General features: G+C 38.8%; 1 protein-coding gene across 2 annotated transcripts in view; it reads right to left on the reverse strand.

The window, feature by feature from the left end:
* Nucleotides 1-8526: 8526 nt before the first annotated feature.
* The window catches only part of MDM1 (Mdm1 nuclear protein), a 33361-nt gene continuing 22795 nt past the window's right edge, over nucleotides 8527-19092 (reverse strand). For both annotated transcript variants that reach the window (XM_047868039.1, XM_047868041.1), the window contains 3 exons: nucleotides 12647-12899; nucleotides 10259-10318; nucleotides 8527-8984 (listed from right to left, as the gene is read on the reverse strand). In XM_047868039.1, coding sequence (XP_047723995.1) covers nucleotides 8872-8984; nucleotides 10259-10318; nucleotides 12647-12899 — 426 coding nt within the window. In that variant the 3' untranslated portion in view covers nucleotides 8527-8871. The remainder of the gene's footprint in view (nucleotides 8985-10258; nucleotides 10319-12646; nucleotides 12900-19092) is intronic.

A 19092-nucleotide genomic window follows, 5' to 3' on the forward strand; every position in this document is an offset into this window, starting at 1 on the left:
TGTTCTTTAAGCCACCTGGTCGCTGGTGCTGTGTTATGGCAGCCCTAGCGAGTTAATATGATACCCTAGAAAAATACTTGCACATTTTCACAAGGCAGGTATTTGTGGAGCAGTACTCAGACCTTTAGGACTTGCCTGCAAGGATTCCGAGTGACGGAGGACAGGAGAACACAGTGCTGCAACAGACACTATGAGTGAGCATCCTCTACCCACCACCCAAGCCTTTAGCGCACCTCTGCTGATTTCCAACGGCAGCACCTGCTCTCCTCGGCTTGCCTGTCACTTCCACGACATGTGTTGCCAGGGCACTGAGGCCATTGACGTTTGTTCACTTCCCTCCTCATCCCAGCATCCTTCACCCAGTGACTGATGGGAGTTCCCTCAAGCCTCAGTGCTGAGATACAAGCTCCCAGAGTTTTCCCAGCTGTGTTAAGCTCAAGTTACTCAGCATGGTAGCTGGTTTAATAATACAGCCCTTTACTGGATGCTTCTGTGATTAATCTCCAGGGTAGACGCATTGCTGTAGTTGCAGCTTTCAATATGAAAAGCATCCTCTCTCTTTTCTCTTTTTTCGAACTTCTCTTTCAAGTCCCATTCAGGTGGGTGGTAAAATGCTGTCTGCAGAGAGCATGCTTGAGGTCCAAAGTTACCAACGCACCGTGGTACATCTATTAGGGTTGGCTCTCCCAGCCTCAGGCCACTGCCCAACTTCCTGTCTCACTAGCTCGTTAAAATTTCTGAAAATACTAAATTAAAAGTATTTTTATTCCTCCCCATGTCCTTCATCTGCCTTAAAATAGAGCAGTTTTGGAAAATGAGATAGAAAATAAGTGATGGTTGCAATTATTGAACTCTAACTCTGTGCCAGCATTAAGTTGCTTCACATGCATGAAATTATTTCATTTGCACAAGAAACATTTAAGACACCTTATTATTATCCCTATTATTAAGGATAATATCCCTCACTACCCCTGTTTATGATCCCTATTTAACATACTATCAACTAGAACTCAGAGAAATTAGGTAACCGGCCCAGGATAACACGGCTAACAAGAGGTAGAACCAAGATTCAGCCATCCTATTATCTGACCCCAGAGAGAAAGCTCTGTTTACAATGAACATTGATGGGTGTTTCTTTTTTCCAGCTTCTCTGGTCTTCAGCTTGCTAAATAAAATCTATTGTAGAAAGGCTTGGGGAGACTGATTCCTTTGCCCAGAGAAAAATGTGGTAACATACTCTACCACATTTGACCATATGTCATTGCCATTTCTGGATGAGATGCCTTGCAGAAGCCAAGGAAAAGATGCATTCTCTAGAATCAGTGCCCTGGACCCATGGAAAACCAGAAGACAAAGATAGGACAAATGTTCTTTTTTTTTTTTTTTTTTTTTTTTTTTGAGAGAGAGAGAGTGCACGGGGAGGGGCAGAGGGAGAGAGAGAGAGGGAGAGAGAGAGAATCTCAGGCAGGCTCTACACTCAGCACAGAGCCTGACGCAGGGCTTGATCCCATAACCGTGAGATCACCACCCGAGCCAAAATCAAGAGACAGACGTTCAACCGACTGAGCCACCTAGGCGTCCCAGAGCCAATGTTCTTTAAAGCAGATTCGTTCAGCAGAGAGAAAACCATACAAGATTTGTTATATTTTTATTTTACTCTTCATGAACCAAAACGAATGGCAATAAATAACACGGCAGTGTGCTGGTGTTATCATTAACACACATGCAAACACACGCTTGTGTACACACACAGACCACACATACCATATTTTCCAGTAACTGAGATGGACTTTTTTGCTGTTAGCAACTAGGAACGAGAGTTTAACAAAGGGCATCTGGCAGAGGAAAAGGGAAAACTCGCTGGATGGCTACGCTGCCCTTAAGAGAAAAGCAAGTGGAAATTCGTTGCCCAATAAATTTGAAAATTTGAAAATCCATAAAGCATACGTGGAAAATTATCTTTCTCCTTATATGGAATTAACAAAAAACAAATAGCTAAATGTCTAGTAGATTATTTTGTAAATTGTAAACCATGACATGTTTAAATGGATTATTACCTAAAAAGACACTAAGATTAATGTGTGTAATTTAATCTGTGTAGCTTTTGCATGCATTTTAATGAATGAATGAATGAACATATTCACTTGTATTTGTAAAAGAGGAAGAGTTATCAGATATTTTCCTAGAAGCTTCTCCAATCACATGTATTCAGTTTCTACATTTTATTTTTATTATATTATTTAAGTAATGATTAAAGAACTGTACATGTTGAATATTAGTCTCTGGTACCCTGTATTTTTATATTTCTTCCAATTATAAAAATAAATCTGAATAAAATATCTTTTCCTGGCCCCCACATTTTGATTCTGAATGAGGAAAGAAAGTGACAACTTCTTAGGTCATTGATCCATGATGTTTTAAAGTCTTAGCAGCTATCCTTCATAGTAATTCATTTTAAATGATCAGGCTAGGGTGTTTGTAATGCCAGAGTATGCTAATTTGCAAAGCACTCTGGATATTTCATCTTCACAAAATTACAAGTCATACCTTACGATGTTGTTTGTTCTTTATGGAACCAAAAAGTGTGTGCTGTCATACAAACCTATTTTCCACTTTTTTCTCTTTGTCCAGAAAGTTCACTGTTTTGACCTGAATAATTTTTTTAACAAGAACATCAAATGCTAAGGTACTCATTGTGGGCAAAATCTTCCTGAGTAACATGCCCAAGCTCTGACTGTAATTGAATTTATGAGTGTAAAGCTCCTACGTTTTCCCATAATGTGTGGCATTTAGGTTAGTTTATATTTTCTTCTTGAAATTACAAAACTCTGAGTTTTATATCATCGATCTCTAAATAAAAAAAAAATAACTCATAGCAAACATAGGAAATCTTTGATATTGGCCGGGTGTATTCATTTACGGACCAACCTTGCCTATCTTTCCTTTCATCAGTAATTATCGTGGGTCCTTTGTCTCTGCATTGTTTGACTCATACCTGATAACATCTCCAATTCATGGTTACACTAATACAGTTTGCATAGCTCAGGTAATTGATTCCACCTTCCAGAATTGCTGAGTCACAAGACTGTAGTCAGTCTTTTTTGCTTTACCACATAACGGAAATAGACAAATCATTCTAGCATCTCTGCGCTAAACTGCCTCTGTGTGAACTGAATGTAGGTCATCACAGATAGGGCTTTGATGCCAAATGCCACAATTTCAGGATACACTGCCCCCTCCTTTCTAGATTTAAACCTAACCTCTCTAAAACACGCCTGTCTACCCCCCACCCCCATTACTTTAAGGAAAATTTGCCTTCAACACAACAGAACGTTTTGAACATCTTAATAGGGGATGTGAAACATCTTTAGAGACCTTAAGCCATGGAATCTTAAATCTTGCAGATGAGGAACACAGGGTCAAAGAAGTTTAACTGGCTTGCTTGCTCAAGCTAGAGTTGGAATTTAACCATAGGTTGCCATAACGCCATAGCCAGTTTAGTTTATGGCTAAACTACCCGACTATCAGAATCATTTGGAAGATTATATATTCTCTCAGGACCTTTCTCTGGGTAGTTCCACGGACAGAACATGGATAGTCTGCCTCTACAATCTATAATCTGCTATTTGTTGTTTATTTTTATTTTCTACGTGGACTTCAGCCAAGAAAGGAAACAAACCAAAGTATTTTTATTTTTTATTCGAGTATAGTTAACATAGTGTTATATTAGTTTCAGCTGTATAATGACTCAACAATTCTACACATTTCTCAGTCCTCATCATGATAAGTGTATTCTTTTTTTTAATTTTTTTAATGTTTATTTATTTTTGAGAGACAGAGCGTGAGCGGGGGAGGAGCAGAGAGAGAGGGAGACACAGAATCCAAAGCAAGCTCCATCCAGACTCTGAGCTGTCAGCACAGAGCCCGATGCGGGGCTTAAACTCACGGACCGTGAGATCATGACCTGAGCCAAAGTCGGAGGCTTAACTGAGCCACCCAGGTGCCCCAAGATAAGTGTATTCTTAATCTGCTTTCTCTCTTTCGCCCCGCCCTCCCCCCCCCCCCCACTACCTTCCCTCTAGCAACCACCGGTTTGTTCTCTGTATTTAAGACTGTTTTCTTGTTTATCTCTTTTTCTTCTATTTGTTTTGTTTCTTGAATTCTACATATAAGTGAAATCATGTGGTATTTGTCTTTATTAACTAAGGAAGGTGTGAATGGTTTATAGCCACTTCTCTTGGGCTGCCTCTTCTCCTTTCTGAAGTAGACTGCTTTCTATCAGGCAAATGATATGGAAAGAAAATCAGAGACTGGTGTAGTGGTTGCAGTGGTGGGCTTGAAACTGCCTGCAGTGGTGGGCTTGAAACTGCCTCCAGTGGGTAAGTGGGGAGGAAGTCCTAATTTATAGCATTTGCTAATTTCCATGGTATAAATACTCCCCCAGAGCCAATTCAAACGAACAACCTGCTCACAGTATTTCTGAATATTTAACAATTGGCCCCAAAGCCAGCTCCAACGTACTAGTGGGTGTATAATAATGGGGGGAAAACTGAACAATTTTCCGATATTACCTAGATTGTCCATTATGCGATTCAAATTGGTGTAATCTCCCTGAACATCACTCTATATGTTGGCCTCATGCTCTGACTTCCAAAGGCACCTCAGTTCTCATCTCTCACTCAGTTTCCAAGGACACACTCTGATATGGGTTTGGAGCATAATGAAACCATGGATGGGACTAGTGGATGGAGCATTTAGGGAAAGAGAGGTGAGACCACCTTTAGGATGACTACTGTTTCCCTCCTACCTGCCTTATTAAGCAAGGGTAGTACTATGGGGGAGCTGCCCTCTGCTTGAGAGAGGCTGCCATCCTTAGTGAGCTTTGCAGGGTCAAGTGGGAAATGAAACATGAAATAGGGTAATAGGAAGCTTGGCTCTCAACCTGAGAGGAAGAAAAATGGCTGGGTCTTTCTATGCGTCTACTTACCCTAGGAGAAAGACCCGTACAGTCAAATCAGAGTGCAGGATCACCATTAGCATGAAGTCTACTGGAACAGAGCTGAAGATAATACCCCCAGCCTGCTTTTCATCCATGAGGTAAGCTAGAGGAGCAGGCTGGCTTCTCACATGACCAGGCCTGGCGGAGCACAACTCTAGTCCAATGATAGAGACTGTGCTTTTGCCTGGAGCAGCCTTTGCACAACTGACTCATCTTGGGAACGTGAGTAATGGTGCCAGTTGGACAAAGACTGAGCTCTGAGCACACCAACATGACTATCACCAATTCATGTAAAAGTAGCAAAAACATATTCCAAGAACAAATGTAAATGATTCTAGGATCACTTTCCATTTTAGATGATTTGTCCCTTTTATAAGCTTCCAGAAGTCAGGATAAATATTTTGGGGGTGTCTACAACTAAAGGTAGATACTCCACCCTTGAGCATCCTGGGTAGCCGACCACACCCCTGCTCCATAAAAGGGCAAACTTGCTTTGCATATTGACTCACTTTCATTCTGGTTGAATCCATTTGTACAATAATTCAATGCCCTCATACCTTTTTCCTGACCAGAAAGGTAGACACTTCATTGATCTTCTACGATGGAAAAGGTAACTCCTAAATGAGTCAATCAGAGAGAGAAGTGATCACAGTAGGACTCAAAATTTTAACATAAACTCTCTAAAGTAGGCAGTACGGGTAGATTTCAAGTAAGAATGCCTAGATTTAATTAACCAGATATGAGGTCTTGGCCCAGTCATTTTACCTAATGGCATTTTCCCATCTGAAAAATGAAGATATTTGTGCTTAAATGTCATGGTAGCATTTCCTACCATGTACTAAGCATATTTCTCATGTTCTTTATCCTTAACCCTCAAAATCAGCTTTCAAAAGTTCTTAATATGGAGTTCAGACTCTTTTCAAAGAGATCCAGAAGTGATACCAGAAATGAACATCCAAAGCCTACCATATATGCATATTTGTGCATTTTTATCTGGGTTCTCAACCAGGGACGCATGAGAATCTCAGCATCTGGGGTGAAGCTGGGAGAAGGAACAGAGGCACAGGTGTGTGCATTTTGGAAAAACCTTCCATTGCGATTCTGATGTTTGCTCCCCAGTCTAGCTTGTACCAGTTTTGACAAAAAGGCCAAACCACCAGTTTAACATATTGATTTGCATGTATACTCAAAGTAGAAGTTATATGAAGGATGAACAAAAACCGAATTACCTATTTTCCAGAGAAATGAAAGCATATATCCACACAAAGACTTGTAACTATTAATAGCAACTTTATTCATTATGGTCCCAAACTGCAAACAATCCAAAAGTCCACCAGGGGTGAAGGGATTAAAAGGGAACATAAACATCAAAACATAGAAGACTTCCAAAAACACTCTGAGTGAAAGCAATATAAAAGATGGCTCCATGTATACACAGTTCTTGCAAACCATCCTGACACAGCAGATTAGCGATCACCTTGGGATCAGAGGTGGAAGGAAGGATTGAACTGCAGAGGGAAATGAAATTTTTAGGACGATGGAACCGTAATAACGTATCTTGGTTGTAGGGTGGTTTCACAGATGTATGTGTTCTTTCCAAACTCATTGAGCTGTAAATTCTTAATGATCGCTGTTTATTGTACATAAAAGTATGCCAAAATAAAATTGATTTAAAAATTGAATTAACAATGCCAACTCCTAAATGTCAGCACATCTCATGGAATATTTCTCACGTAACTAAAACTACTTACCCACCAACTCAAATGCCTATCCTTTAAGCTGTCTTCAGTACAAGTGGTGAAACAGGACTAATCTCTCAACACTATTCTCTCCCCAGGGCCACTGCGTAGGGCTTTTAAGAGGCAATCAGCAGTATACTACAATGCTAAATTGTCACCCAGAGTGGGGTAATGAACTCAGCCTCATCAGAACCATACCTTAATCCATCTAACATCTGACAGAGCAAGTTCATGTGGTGTGACTTATTCCAACAGATGTACCCATATTTTACAATGTGTACCTTGGGTAAGATGCACTGTGTTAGATACACATTCCCTGCAAGCTAGCTGTCATTCCTTTCTTTACCGTAGATCAGTGATCAGTCATTGAAAATTCTATCCTAACCAACCAAACTAACCAACTTTAGAGGAAGAGGATGATGATACCCCTAAGCTTCAAGAGACACAGTATGTTCCAACTTTATTTTACAGCTAATATGCCTCAGTACGTGTATAGAATCCAAATGATTGTGTTCTAAAATCCAATTACACATTAATTTCTAACTTTTATTTCCATCTTCAGTGCCTTAAAAACTTTATCAACCAACAAAAGTCAGTGAGATGTAGGCAAACATGTGTATGCCCAATTATTTATAACCTGATAATGTAAGATCTTTAATAAACTTATTGTGAATCAAGGATTTGCAAAAGCACTTTTGACCAAAGTAAGTACTTTTTTTTTTTTTTTTAAATTTTTTTTTTCGACATTTATTTATTTTTTGGGACAGAGAGAGACAGAGCATGAACGGGGGAGGGGCAGAGAGAGAGGGAGACACAGAATCGGAAACAGGCTCCAGGCTCTGAGCCATCATCAGCCCAGAGCCCGACGCGGGGCTCGAACTCACGGACCGCGAGATCGTGACCTGGCTGAAGTCGGACGCTTAACCGACTGCGCCACCCAGGCGCCCCCAAGTAAGTACTTTAAAACAAACTGCTCATTTGTTTTCTAACCAACAGGCATGAATATTCCATATATTTTACCTTCGGTACCTTGTATGTATGTAGTCTTGTACACATCACATGTCATATTTATGAAATTCATATTTTTTAGGAAGTTAGATATATTATGATTTGCAAGATTAAGTAAAGACTAGGAAAACAGAACATGTCCTATGAATGAAGGAATAGTCAAAAAGTATGTGTTAAATTTTTGAAAATGAGTCTGCCTTGGAAATCTTGTATTTTTCCTATATTCATTCAAAATTATTGTGAACAGTTTTGTTGCATTCTGACAGCTGGAAAAGAAGTAAAACATTTAGTTAACTTGTTATGAGTAAAACGTTTCTAAAAGGTAATTGTTTATTACTAATTGTTTATTACGTGTAATAACTTTCTGGAGAAGCCAAACACTTGAAACACTTCAAACAAAAAGAATTAAAATACTTGATCAATTTTTATTTCAAAATGTCTACAAAGTATTAACTCTCCATTATACAAATAATTTTTCAAAATTGAGACATTATTCAAATGTAAGCCAAAGTCCTTATACAAAAAGAATACACACAAAGATCAAAAATATACATATTCTCTCAGCAAACTTTGTTACATAAATAAGAAAAATATATACAGCTCATATTTTCAATTTAAAGTACAATTGCCTTAACACTGCAACCACATACAGAAGGTACTAAAATAAAAAGAAATACTACAGCAAAAGTTACGGGAAGAACAAATTCATCTTATGACATCTACAGATTATAAAGATACACAGAGCCAATAATCAAGGAACATACACTTCACATTTAGATCTTAATTTTTACTTCACTTTATTTTTTAGAATATCCTCTGGATAGGTAAAATTCACAATTTTACCAGCTACCCTTAATACAAAAGTTAGAACATGTGAAGAAACCTATGTCTTTGTACTTTGGGATAGGTGTCAAAAGAATTCTTTAGGTTGAATTTGTATGAACGAGTGTTAACATTTTCCAAGAAAACTGAATTGGCTATTGAAAACTCAAACAATTCTTTTTAAGTAGGAAATGTGGGGAAAAAATCCAAATACTTTAAAAGTCTTAACATAGTAAAGCAATAAGGAAAAATTATGCTAATGGTTCCCTAGATTGTTAGGCAACTCAACTAGATATATGGTAATTATGTTTTGCCCCAGAAATTCTCCTTCCTTTTCTGAGCTCGTGCCAGAGTTTGAAAAGCCTGGAGACTAGAAGCTGCGGAGCGAGCAGAAATCTCAGATAATCTGTCTTCATCTGCAATGAAAAAAGCATAATCAGAAAGTATCTCTAATATAAACACAATGTTTTATAACGTGAACAGAAAATTAAAAGCATCAGGCTTTGTGATGTCAATATTGACTCTGTCAGAAAAAATTATTAAAATAAAAGATCTTAACATTTTCAAGAGAGTTCACCACAATTTCCCAAGTTTACCATATTGAGAAATCAAACACTTTCGTGTCAAATGAGCATTGTTTCCTTCCTGAAATCCCACAATGACATTATCTAAACACATGGCCTGTGATTTCAGTATTACTTGGAAACAATTCATCATCATACTGTCTTGCCCTACTTTAAAAAGCACAGCTCTTCTGAGCAAAAAGCTTTTTCAAGCTTTTTAAAAACAAAATGCCATGCCTTAATACAGTACTTAATGTTCACATTTCCTAAATAATCTCACTTCATGTTTGACTTTAATATGCTACCCTTCATTAGGACAGAAATTCCTCGTTCTGAGTAAGCAAATATGTTACAAGATTATTTGTAAACGCTATTCTTCCACTAAGAAGAAAACAGAACTGGATTCGAAGTGTCCGGATATTTATATTTCAAAACGTAATAACTTGATTTCTGGCTCACTGAATTCTGAAAAAAGTCCCAAGTTTGTTAAGAGGAGAGAAAATCTTCAATGTGAAAATCTTCAGTCAGTTCCTATGTGAACTTATATAAAGTATTCATTCAAATTTATTTTCAAATCCAAAATTTATAAATTCAATAATTTCATACATCCTAGAATGAGTTAAAATAGTAACTTTGATTGCTCACATCAGGAATTCAAAATTCCTGTTACTGCTATTAAAAGCAAATGAATTTTTCAGAATGAATACAACACAAGAAAAAAAGCCCATTTGCCCTAATCATATTTTTTTTTGATAATTGATAATTGAAAATTGAGCATTTGGAAAAAATGATACATATAATGCTAGACTGGATTCCTGAGCCCACAGCCAGCCAGGATGGAAAAAAAGAAAGAGTATTGACCTCAGGTATGATGCAAGGCACACTCTCTTATCATCTGTTTGCCCTAAAAATTTTTTTTCAAGACTTAAGTCCCAGTTTACTCATTTGTAAATGGGGATAACTTTATCCCCCCCTCACAGGGTTTCATGGATCTAATGATATAATATCTGCAGAAGTACTTTGTAAACTATAAAGTGCTAACCCAATGTTAAAATCATGATCTACTATAAACTACCATATAATAAAACCTCATACTTGGATCTGATGTTATTTCACTATTGAAATACCTTCATCATTAAAGACTTCATGCTGAGGCAGCTGGAAATTGTTCATCCTTGCTTTTCCCACTTAAAAAAAAAAAAGGCAGAAAAATCATCCTTCAGAGCCATGTAACAGTATATTTTGTTTATAGGAAAACCTTAGTGAAAGATGGTCAAAACTTTTATTAATTTTATATCTTTGATAGAAATTATTATCAATGGGCCATTCACTAATTTATAACGTGCTTAGCAAATATGTAAACAAGCAATGGGAAAACTTCTAGAATTCTTTTCAATAATAATATTGATCTATTCTAACTTTAAAGAAATGCAGTAGGCTTCTGTTTAAAGATGGGAGATGGGACAACACACATTTACAAGAACGACATTAAACCCACAGGACAAGAAAAATGAAGATAAGAAAACAACAAAATTTTGGAAACGGGAAAGCAGACAGAAAAGCAGTGAGTATATGAGACACCGGCAGGGCTCAGTTGGTTAAGTGTATGACTCTTGATTTTGGCTCAGGTCATGGTCTTACAATCGTGAGACTGAGCCCTGAGTCAGGCTCTCAGGCTGTGTGAAGCCGTTTAAGATTCTCTCTCTCTCCCTCTTTCCCCTGCTTCCATGCTCTCTCTCCCTCTCAAAAAAAAAAAAAAAAGCTTAGAAAAGCAGTGTGTTTGTTACCATCATACCTAAGCTGAATCCTAAGTCAGCAGAAGAAAGAATCCAAGAAGCAACCAATTTGTTCTCCTAACCTAGCTCAAGTTTAGGAGTACTAAGTACCCCTGAAAGTTGGAGTGAAGATAAGCCTGAACCAGGAAACTGGTTGAAGTCTTTTACAAAACAATTAGTCTGCCAAATCCTTCTTTATATTTCCACAGCTGGGTAACTGACCTTTCTCACAAGAGAGGAATGGAGGTTTCCTCTCTAAAGGTTTATCAGAGCTGCTCTGACTGAAGAACACCAGGTTCAACTGAGGGCGAGGGTAACCATATTCAAAACAGGAAAATTATATATATCATTTATCTTTTCAAAAAGATAAAACATGACATCCATAAAATAAGAACAGAATGCTACATAAAAGGAATATACAGTTAAAAAATTCTTAGAAATTAAAAAATATAGCAAAAATTTCTTAAAACGCAGAAGGGGTGAAAAATAAATAGTAACCCTCTCAAATTAAAATAAAAAGACAGAGATGGAAAATAGGAAAGGTAAGATAAGAAAATAAGATCATGTTCAACATGGCCAACATTGGAATAAGAGGAGTGTCAGAAAAACAGGAATCAGAACACGGAGGGGAAGAAATTACTGATGAAATAATTGAAGAAAGTGAGGAACCAGGCTCCCCGACTGAAAAAGTTGAGTACTAGCAAAACGAAGACACCTGCTTTAAAATTTCAGAGCATTAAGGGTAAAAGGAAGATCCCCAAAGATGCCAGGGGGCAAAAAATCCATATACAATGATCAAAAATAAAAAGAGCACTGGGGCACCTGGGTGGCACTGTTGATTGAGTGTCCGACTTCAGCTCAGGTCATGATCTCATGGTCTGTGGGTTCAAGCCCCACCTTGGGCTCTGTGCTGACAGCTCAGAGCCTGGAGCCTGTTTTGGATTCTGTGTCTCCCTCTCTCTTTGCCCCTTCCCCACTAACTCTCTCTCTCTCTCTCTCTCTCTCTCTCTCTCTCTCTCTCGCTCTCTCTCTCTTTCAAAAATAAATAAACATTTAAAAAAATTTTTTAATAAAATAAAATAAGAGCATTAAGACTTTTCAACAGTAAAAGTGGAAGCTAGAAAAGAGCAGAGCAATGCCTAATAAAACTAAAGGAAACCAATTCATGACCTTGAATTCTCATCTAGGCAATGTTTGGCAATGTCTGAAGACATGTTCAGTTGTCACACCAGGGGAAGCGGTGCTACTGGCATCTAGTAGGTTGCCTATTGTGGAAAGGACAGAACTTGGAGGAAACCTCACGCTGCCACAAAAGTACTGGGGTTGCCACACAGCTCAGTGTTCCAAAGATGAGATGGAACTTTTCCTATTTAAATTTTTTTTTAACGTTTATTTATTTTTGAGACAGAGAGAGACACAGCATGAATGAAGGAGGGTCAGAGAGAGGGAGACCCAGAATCCGAAGCAGGCTCCAGGCTCTAAGCTGTCAGCACAGAGCCGGACGCGGGGCTTGAACTCACGGACGGCGAGATCATGACCTGAGCTGAAGTCGGCCGCTTAACCGACTGAGCCACCCAGGCGCCCCAGGACTTTTCCTATTTAAAGAAATGTGTTACATTAACTAAAAAACCCTGGATAATAAACACAAGTTATTAACATACAGTACATACTTAAGCCTTTGTACCCATCAGGATAACATTTTTGTTTTAAAAGACAAAAAATAAAAACCAAAATAATTACCATTATGTTGAAATTCTGGATCTCTGAGAGAGCCCTGAATTCGACGAGAGGGATGCCAGTAGGATGGAGCACAGGGTGGGGAAGGAGACTGCCCAGGTGTGTTTGCTGGATATTCCCGAATTTTTGAAACTGGAAGAGCTACCTCAGCACGTCTGGGGATACTGATTTCAGAATCTTCCCTCAAAGGCAAGGGATCAACTGTTTTTATACCAGCAGCTGGAGAAGTCAGGAGGGCTATAGCACGACTTTCTTTCTAAGTGATTAAAAAAAAAAAAAAAAAGATACATATATGTGTCTGTATATATATAAGTAAAATCTTTAAATACACAAAAAATATAACCACAAAAGCAGTAGGAGAAATTATGAAAAAATTCTATGTAACCTCCATGTGAGGAAGATTTTACATGCCTAACAAACAATATTGGTAAATATATTTAGCTATATAAAAATATATAAACATTAAAAAAATTTTAATCACAAATTTGAGGAACATATACAACCTATATATTGACAATGAATGACCATTGCTACATAGATATTTCTTTAAAAGTAGTAAGAAAAAGACAATCAAAAAGTAGAAAAGGGATATACATAAGCAATTCATATAGACAAATTACAAATAGCGAAAATACCCTACCTCACTAGTAATCAAATAATTTCAAACTAAAAGCACCAAGGCACTAATTTTTCACTTACCAAATTACAAAGATTAAATTTTTTTTGTCAAAAACACACTATAATACTGATGCTGACAAGACTATGGAAACACCGGCACTCTCCTAGAGTCCTGGGAGTATAATCTTCCCAGGTTGCTGGCAAAACATAGAAAAAGCCTTAAAATTTTGTGTTCTTTGGTCACACAATAATACTTGGAGAGTATTTATACAAAAAGAGATAAAATGAACAAAAATGCAGTTGAAGGATGGATTTCTTTCCAGCACTTTTTCAAAACAGAAAAATTAATAACTATAGGCATCTAATTTTTTAAAAATTGCTTTCAATAATAAACAGCCTGCATAACTATACGTTGCATATCCCGTTGCTATTAAAAATTAGATCACAATATTTAATGATATGTAAATATGTTAATTCATTGCCAAGTGAGAAAAAATAGATTAATCTTACCTACAGCATAATAAACAAATACACTATACACCTAAAGAACTCAAAAATTCAATATGGCTGCCCTGAACAGTAGATGGAACACCACTGATTTCCTTTTTTAGCTGGTATCTTCTATTTTCCACAATGATAATGTATCACTATCTTAAAAGTCCTTGTAGAATTTTCCTTATTAGAAGAATGCGAACCAGTAAAATCAAACACAGTTCCAAACTTTCCTAATTATTTCTTGTAAATGTGGCCTTTATTTACTAACTTTGGATTTATTGATGCAATATTCAAAACAATGCTTGCTGACCTTTGGTATCTTTTTCTGTAATTAGAGAGCTTACTGCTTCAAAGTGGAGAGGCCTGGGGTCTTATCCAACAAACATACATGTTTTTCACATCAAGATCTAAAATAAAACCACAAATCTTCCTCTTGCTTCCCTTTTTAACTATAAGTATCACTTAGGAAAAATGTTCTTCTGATTTACTTTTTCTTTTTCTACATATATACACAGAATCTGAGATCTCTGTCAAATTGGTATCACTATTGCTTAAAAGGCCTGAATGAAATCTCTCTTACAATATTTGTAACATGGGGTTCCCAGGTATAATTTAATGGACTTTGCAATCTGTTTTTGAGGCTAAAGTCTTCTCAATGGCCTCCTTCCTCCTCCACCCCATACAGCCCATTCTGCACTGAATAGCCAGAGTGATTTTATCATGTAAACCAGATATTTGCTGTGTGGCTTTACACCCTCCCAGGGCTTCCCCGGGCCATCAGAATCATGCCCCCACTCCTCACCCACCCTCCCTTCCCAATCTCATTTCTTACCTCTCCTCCTCCCTCTTAGGACCCAGTCACACTGGTCTTCAAAACTCTCACTGTTACACACTTGTACTTACTGTTCCTTCAAACAGGAAAACAATCTCTGCTCATCTCTGCCTGGGCACATACCTCATTAGTCAGTTCTTAGTTAAATTGTCACCTCCGCAGAGGTGCCTGTCCTGATAGTAAAGCAACCTCACCCATGACTTGGAGGTTACTTGTGGTTTTATTTAACTCACAACATTGATACTACCTAAAATTATCTTTTTAAAAAATTATCTATCTCTCAGAATGAAAATGTAAGCTCCATGAGGGCAGGGATTTTGTCTTGATTACCAAAGAACCCCCAGATCCCAGAATGGTACGTGACACATAGAGCACATTAAATATCAAATTGAGTGAGTGAAAGTGAAATTCCTGATATTTCCCCACAAAGATGGTTTCTGTCCAGAGTTCTCCTACTCAGTGCAGGGCATCCCCCATCAATCCTACAAGGTAAGGCAGAAACCTAGAAGTCATTCATGGTTTCTCATCCACCATTATCCAACCCAGCACCAAGCCTTGACTTTGCTCCCCTTATTCACAATTCTTCAGTTTCATCCACTTCTGTCAATGTCCACCCTCCTCAGTCCAAGCTATCAACTTGTCCTACCTAGACTACCACAGTGACCTTCTAAGGGTAACTAGTCTACTCTTGCTTTCCATGGCAGCCAAAAGGTCTTTAAAATATTTCAATGACTTCCCATTGCTCTCAAGATAATGATAAAAATTCTCAATGTTGCTATTTTTGCCAGATTCATCTTGACCTACTCCCTGCCACACACTATACTTACCTTTGTTTCTTAGAACCCTATGTTCTTTCTCACCACAGGATATTGGCATATGCTATACTTCTCCTCCCCACCCTTTTTACCTGGTCAACTCTTCCTCTTCCTCAGTTTCTCAACCCAATTATGACTTCTTTTAAGAAGCATCCTTGATTTCCAAGAAGCTTCCTGACTTCCAGGACTAGGCCAATTCCTTTCAAAATAGCACTATATACTGCTTTGAAACTCTTAATTAGTTTTAATTTTACTTTTTTGGGGGGTATGATTCTTTGATTACTGTGTATCTCTTTCGCCAGACTGTAGGTTCCATAAGATCATGAACTATGTCTATTTTTTTTTAACTTTATTTATTTTGGAGGGGTCGGTGGGGAGTGGCAGAGAGAGAAGGAGAGAGAGAATCCAAAGCAGGCTCCATGCTGTCAATGCAGAGCCTGACGTGGGGCTCAATCTCATGACTGAGAGATCATGACCTGAACCAAAATCAAGAGCTGGTTGCTTAACCAACTGAGCGCCCCATGTCTATTTTTGTTCACTATCTTTATTGCATGTGGGTAAACAGATAAGTAACATCTGCTGCATGAATGAATAAAGTGAGCTAACACACACTTAGCTTTTTAATATCATTTATAAGATGTTAAAATGGTCCTTGACAATTAAACCGATACCATGAGAATTCTCCTCTGAATTTTGTGAGACAGTGTTATTTAGGAGTTAAAAACGTGGGCTCTGGGGCGCCTGGGTGGCGCAGTCGGTTAAGCGTCCGACTTCAGCCAGGTCACGATCTCACAGTCCGTGAGTTCGAGCCCCGCGTCAGGCTCTGGGCTGATGGCTCGGAGCCTGGAGCCTGTTTCCGATTCTGTGTCTCCCTCTCTCTCTGCCCCTCCCCGTTCATGCTCTGTCTCTCTCTGTCCCCAAAATAAATAAACGTTGAAAAAAAAAAAAATTAAAAAAAAAAAAAAAAACGTGGGCTCTGAGGACAGACTGCCTGGGACTAAATTCTGCCCCACCAATTGGCAGCTGTGTTTCCCCAGTTTCATCTAAATGAGAATAACAATACCAACCTCCCGGAGTCATTATGAAGACTTAAGTTAATATATGTACAGTACTTAGCACAGGGCCTAGAACATAGTTAACCACTCAGTTAATGCTAGCTATTATGATCATCCCCCATGTTTTTAAGTTACCCAAATTGCTGCTGCCCCATAACCTTCCCACAATTAAATGTCACTAAAAGTTAATATTAAAAAAATTTCTGGATATTATAAACATATTCTGAATCTTATAATTAAAAAGATGTACAATGATATTGAGGGAAATTGAATACTGGAAAGGATTTATTGGAAACTGTATTGTGTGTATGATGAGGTAGAAATTGGCATTAAAGAGCAGTATCATTCTATTTCATTAACTATTCAATAATTAATTCCACAATAAATGAAAATGTTACATATAAATCCAGATGCCAATATGGATTAAGGCTACTCTTTTTAGCTGAGGGTAGTCAACTCTGTGTGGGCAAAGCTGCCTAGAAGCTCACACCTTCCAGGTAGCAACCTGGATCCTGGGATGAGAGGGAGTGCTGGGGGTGCAGAGCAGCCCATGGGGGCAAGAGATTCTTAATATCTGATTCTGATCAGTCCTCTGTATTCCTTTTGTCATAAACCAACGTATACACATTGGTTTAGATTCTGTCATTCTAATAATACTCAGTCAACGCCTATTTAACGGGTACCTGCTATGAGGTGACTTCGGTACTGGGCTTTGGGGACAACTGGGCTCTGATCCCCTTTCCTACCTCTCCCCAACACCTAAAAAGTTTCCCCTGGGCCACACCTCTGAAAATTCATGAACAGCCATCAGCAAAATCCCCTGGAGAAATGCAACCTCTTCTCTAAATGTTCTCTATCCTACTTCAGCCACTTACTCCCACGATTATATGTTAAGCCTTGTCATTACTGCTAACTGCAACCTCTCCACAATTCCAATTTCTGACTACCACCTCCTGACTTTAAAACTACTCCCTCTAGGTACTCCAATTTCAACAAGTCCTTAAGTTGGCCAAGACCTTCCATTGATCCTGTCACCTCTACACTGTGCCTTACCTTCCCAAGTCCTATTTTTCCTGCTCTAACCAACTCAACTTCCATGGCCAATCATTATAATCACTCCCCTACATGTACCTTAACTCCCTGACCCCCTTTCTCATTTTGTCTTACTCCCTTGACAAAACATGAACCCCAGTTAAATTCAACTCTCTAACTTATCCTGCACCTCTGTAACCAAACATGGCTGGAGAAAAACACACAACCCATCACGACTGCTCTTACGTCAAATCTGTGACCACTAGCCTAAAATGGGCCCTTTATGTTGCCCTGCGTTATCTCACATTTCCCTGGCCCACTCCCTCTCCCACTCTCTGAAAAGACTACTTCATGATTTCTTTTCTTTACTCAAACCTCCAACCTCTTCATCCCCAGCCTCGTTCTTGGCGAGGATCTTTCTTCATGTGCCACCAGGAAAAAATCCGAAGAGACTTTCCCGAAGCTCCCAGCACATCTCCCTATTTTATTAGCAGTGCTCACATATTCTGCCTCCTCTGTAACAATGAAGGAGATGTCACAGTGCCTACAATCAACCCTTCCACTTCTCCCCCAGATCCCATGGAACATCTCAAGTGGTGCTCGGCACTGAGTGCACAGGGGCAAAGTTGCTGGCTGGGCCTGCATCATTTTTCTCTCTCTTTAAAACCATTCTTGTCAACACATAAATGTGCTGTTATCTCCTTCATCTTGACCTCACTCCCAGCTGCCATTTGTTACTCTGCTCCCCTTCACGGAAAAGACTCTTAAAAGAGTTGTCTGTGATGACTGCCTCCAATTCATCTCCTCTCCTTTCTCTTGCACTCACTTGCATTTAGGCAATTATCCCTCCCCACCATCAAAACTGCCCTTTGTCAAAGTCACCAATAACATCCATGTTGCTAAATCCAATCATCAGTTCTCATATCTTATTGATCCATCAGTAGCACTGACACTCCCTCCTCCTTGACACCTTCCAGATACCACAGTCTTCTATTTCACCACCTCACTGGCTATTCCTTATCATTCTCTTTGCTGGTTACCCCTCAACTTCCCAATATCAAAAAACCAGGGCTGACACCTGTCTACACATACTCTTCCCTCTCTATACCCACCTCCCCTGATGACCTCCCCGGTCTCAAGCCCTCACATACCTGTGCACCTGTACAATAGACACTCAAATCTGTATCCGCAGCCCAACCTGTCCTCCACACCTCAAACTCAGAAAGTCAACTCCCTATTCAACGTGTCTACTTGTACCTGTAATAAGCTTCTCAATGTAACATGTCCAAAACAGAATTCTTCATCTTCCCTGACAAACCTTTTCCTTACACTGTCCTCCCCATCTCAGGTAAACAGCAACTTCATCCTTACTGCACAGGCCAAAAATCTTGAATCCTTGATTTCTGTCTTTCTCCCATGCCACATCTTAACCATCAGCAAATGTTGTCAACTATACCTTCAATGCACATCCAGAATCAGACTTCATCACACGACCTCCACCGCTACCCATATGAACCAAACGACCATCACCTCTTGCCTGGATATTGTAATTGACTCCTATGTAGGCTCAGGCCCCTGCTCTTGCATTCCTACTGTCTGTTC

Source organism: Prionailurus viverrinus, chromosome B4, assembly GCF_022837055.1.
Source record: "Prionailurus viverrinus isolate Anna chromosome B4, UM_Priviv_1.0, whole genome shotgun sequence".
NCBI lineage: Eukaryota > Metazoa > Chordata > Mammalia > Carnivora > Felidae > Prionailurus > Prionailurus viverrinus.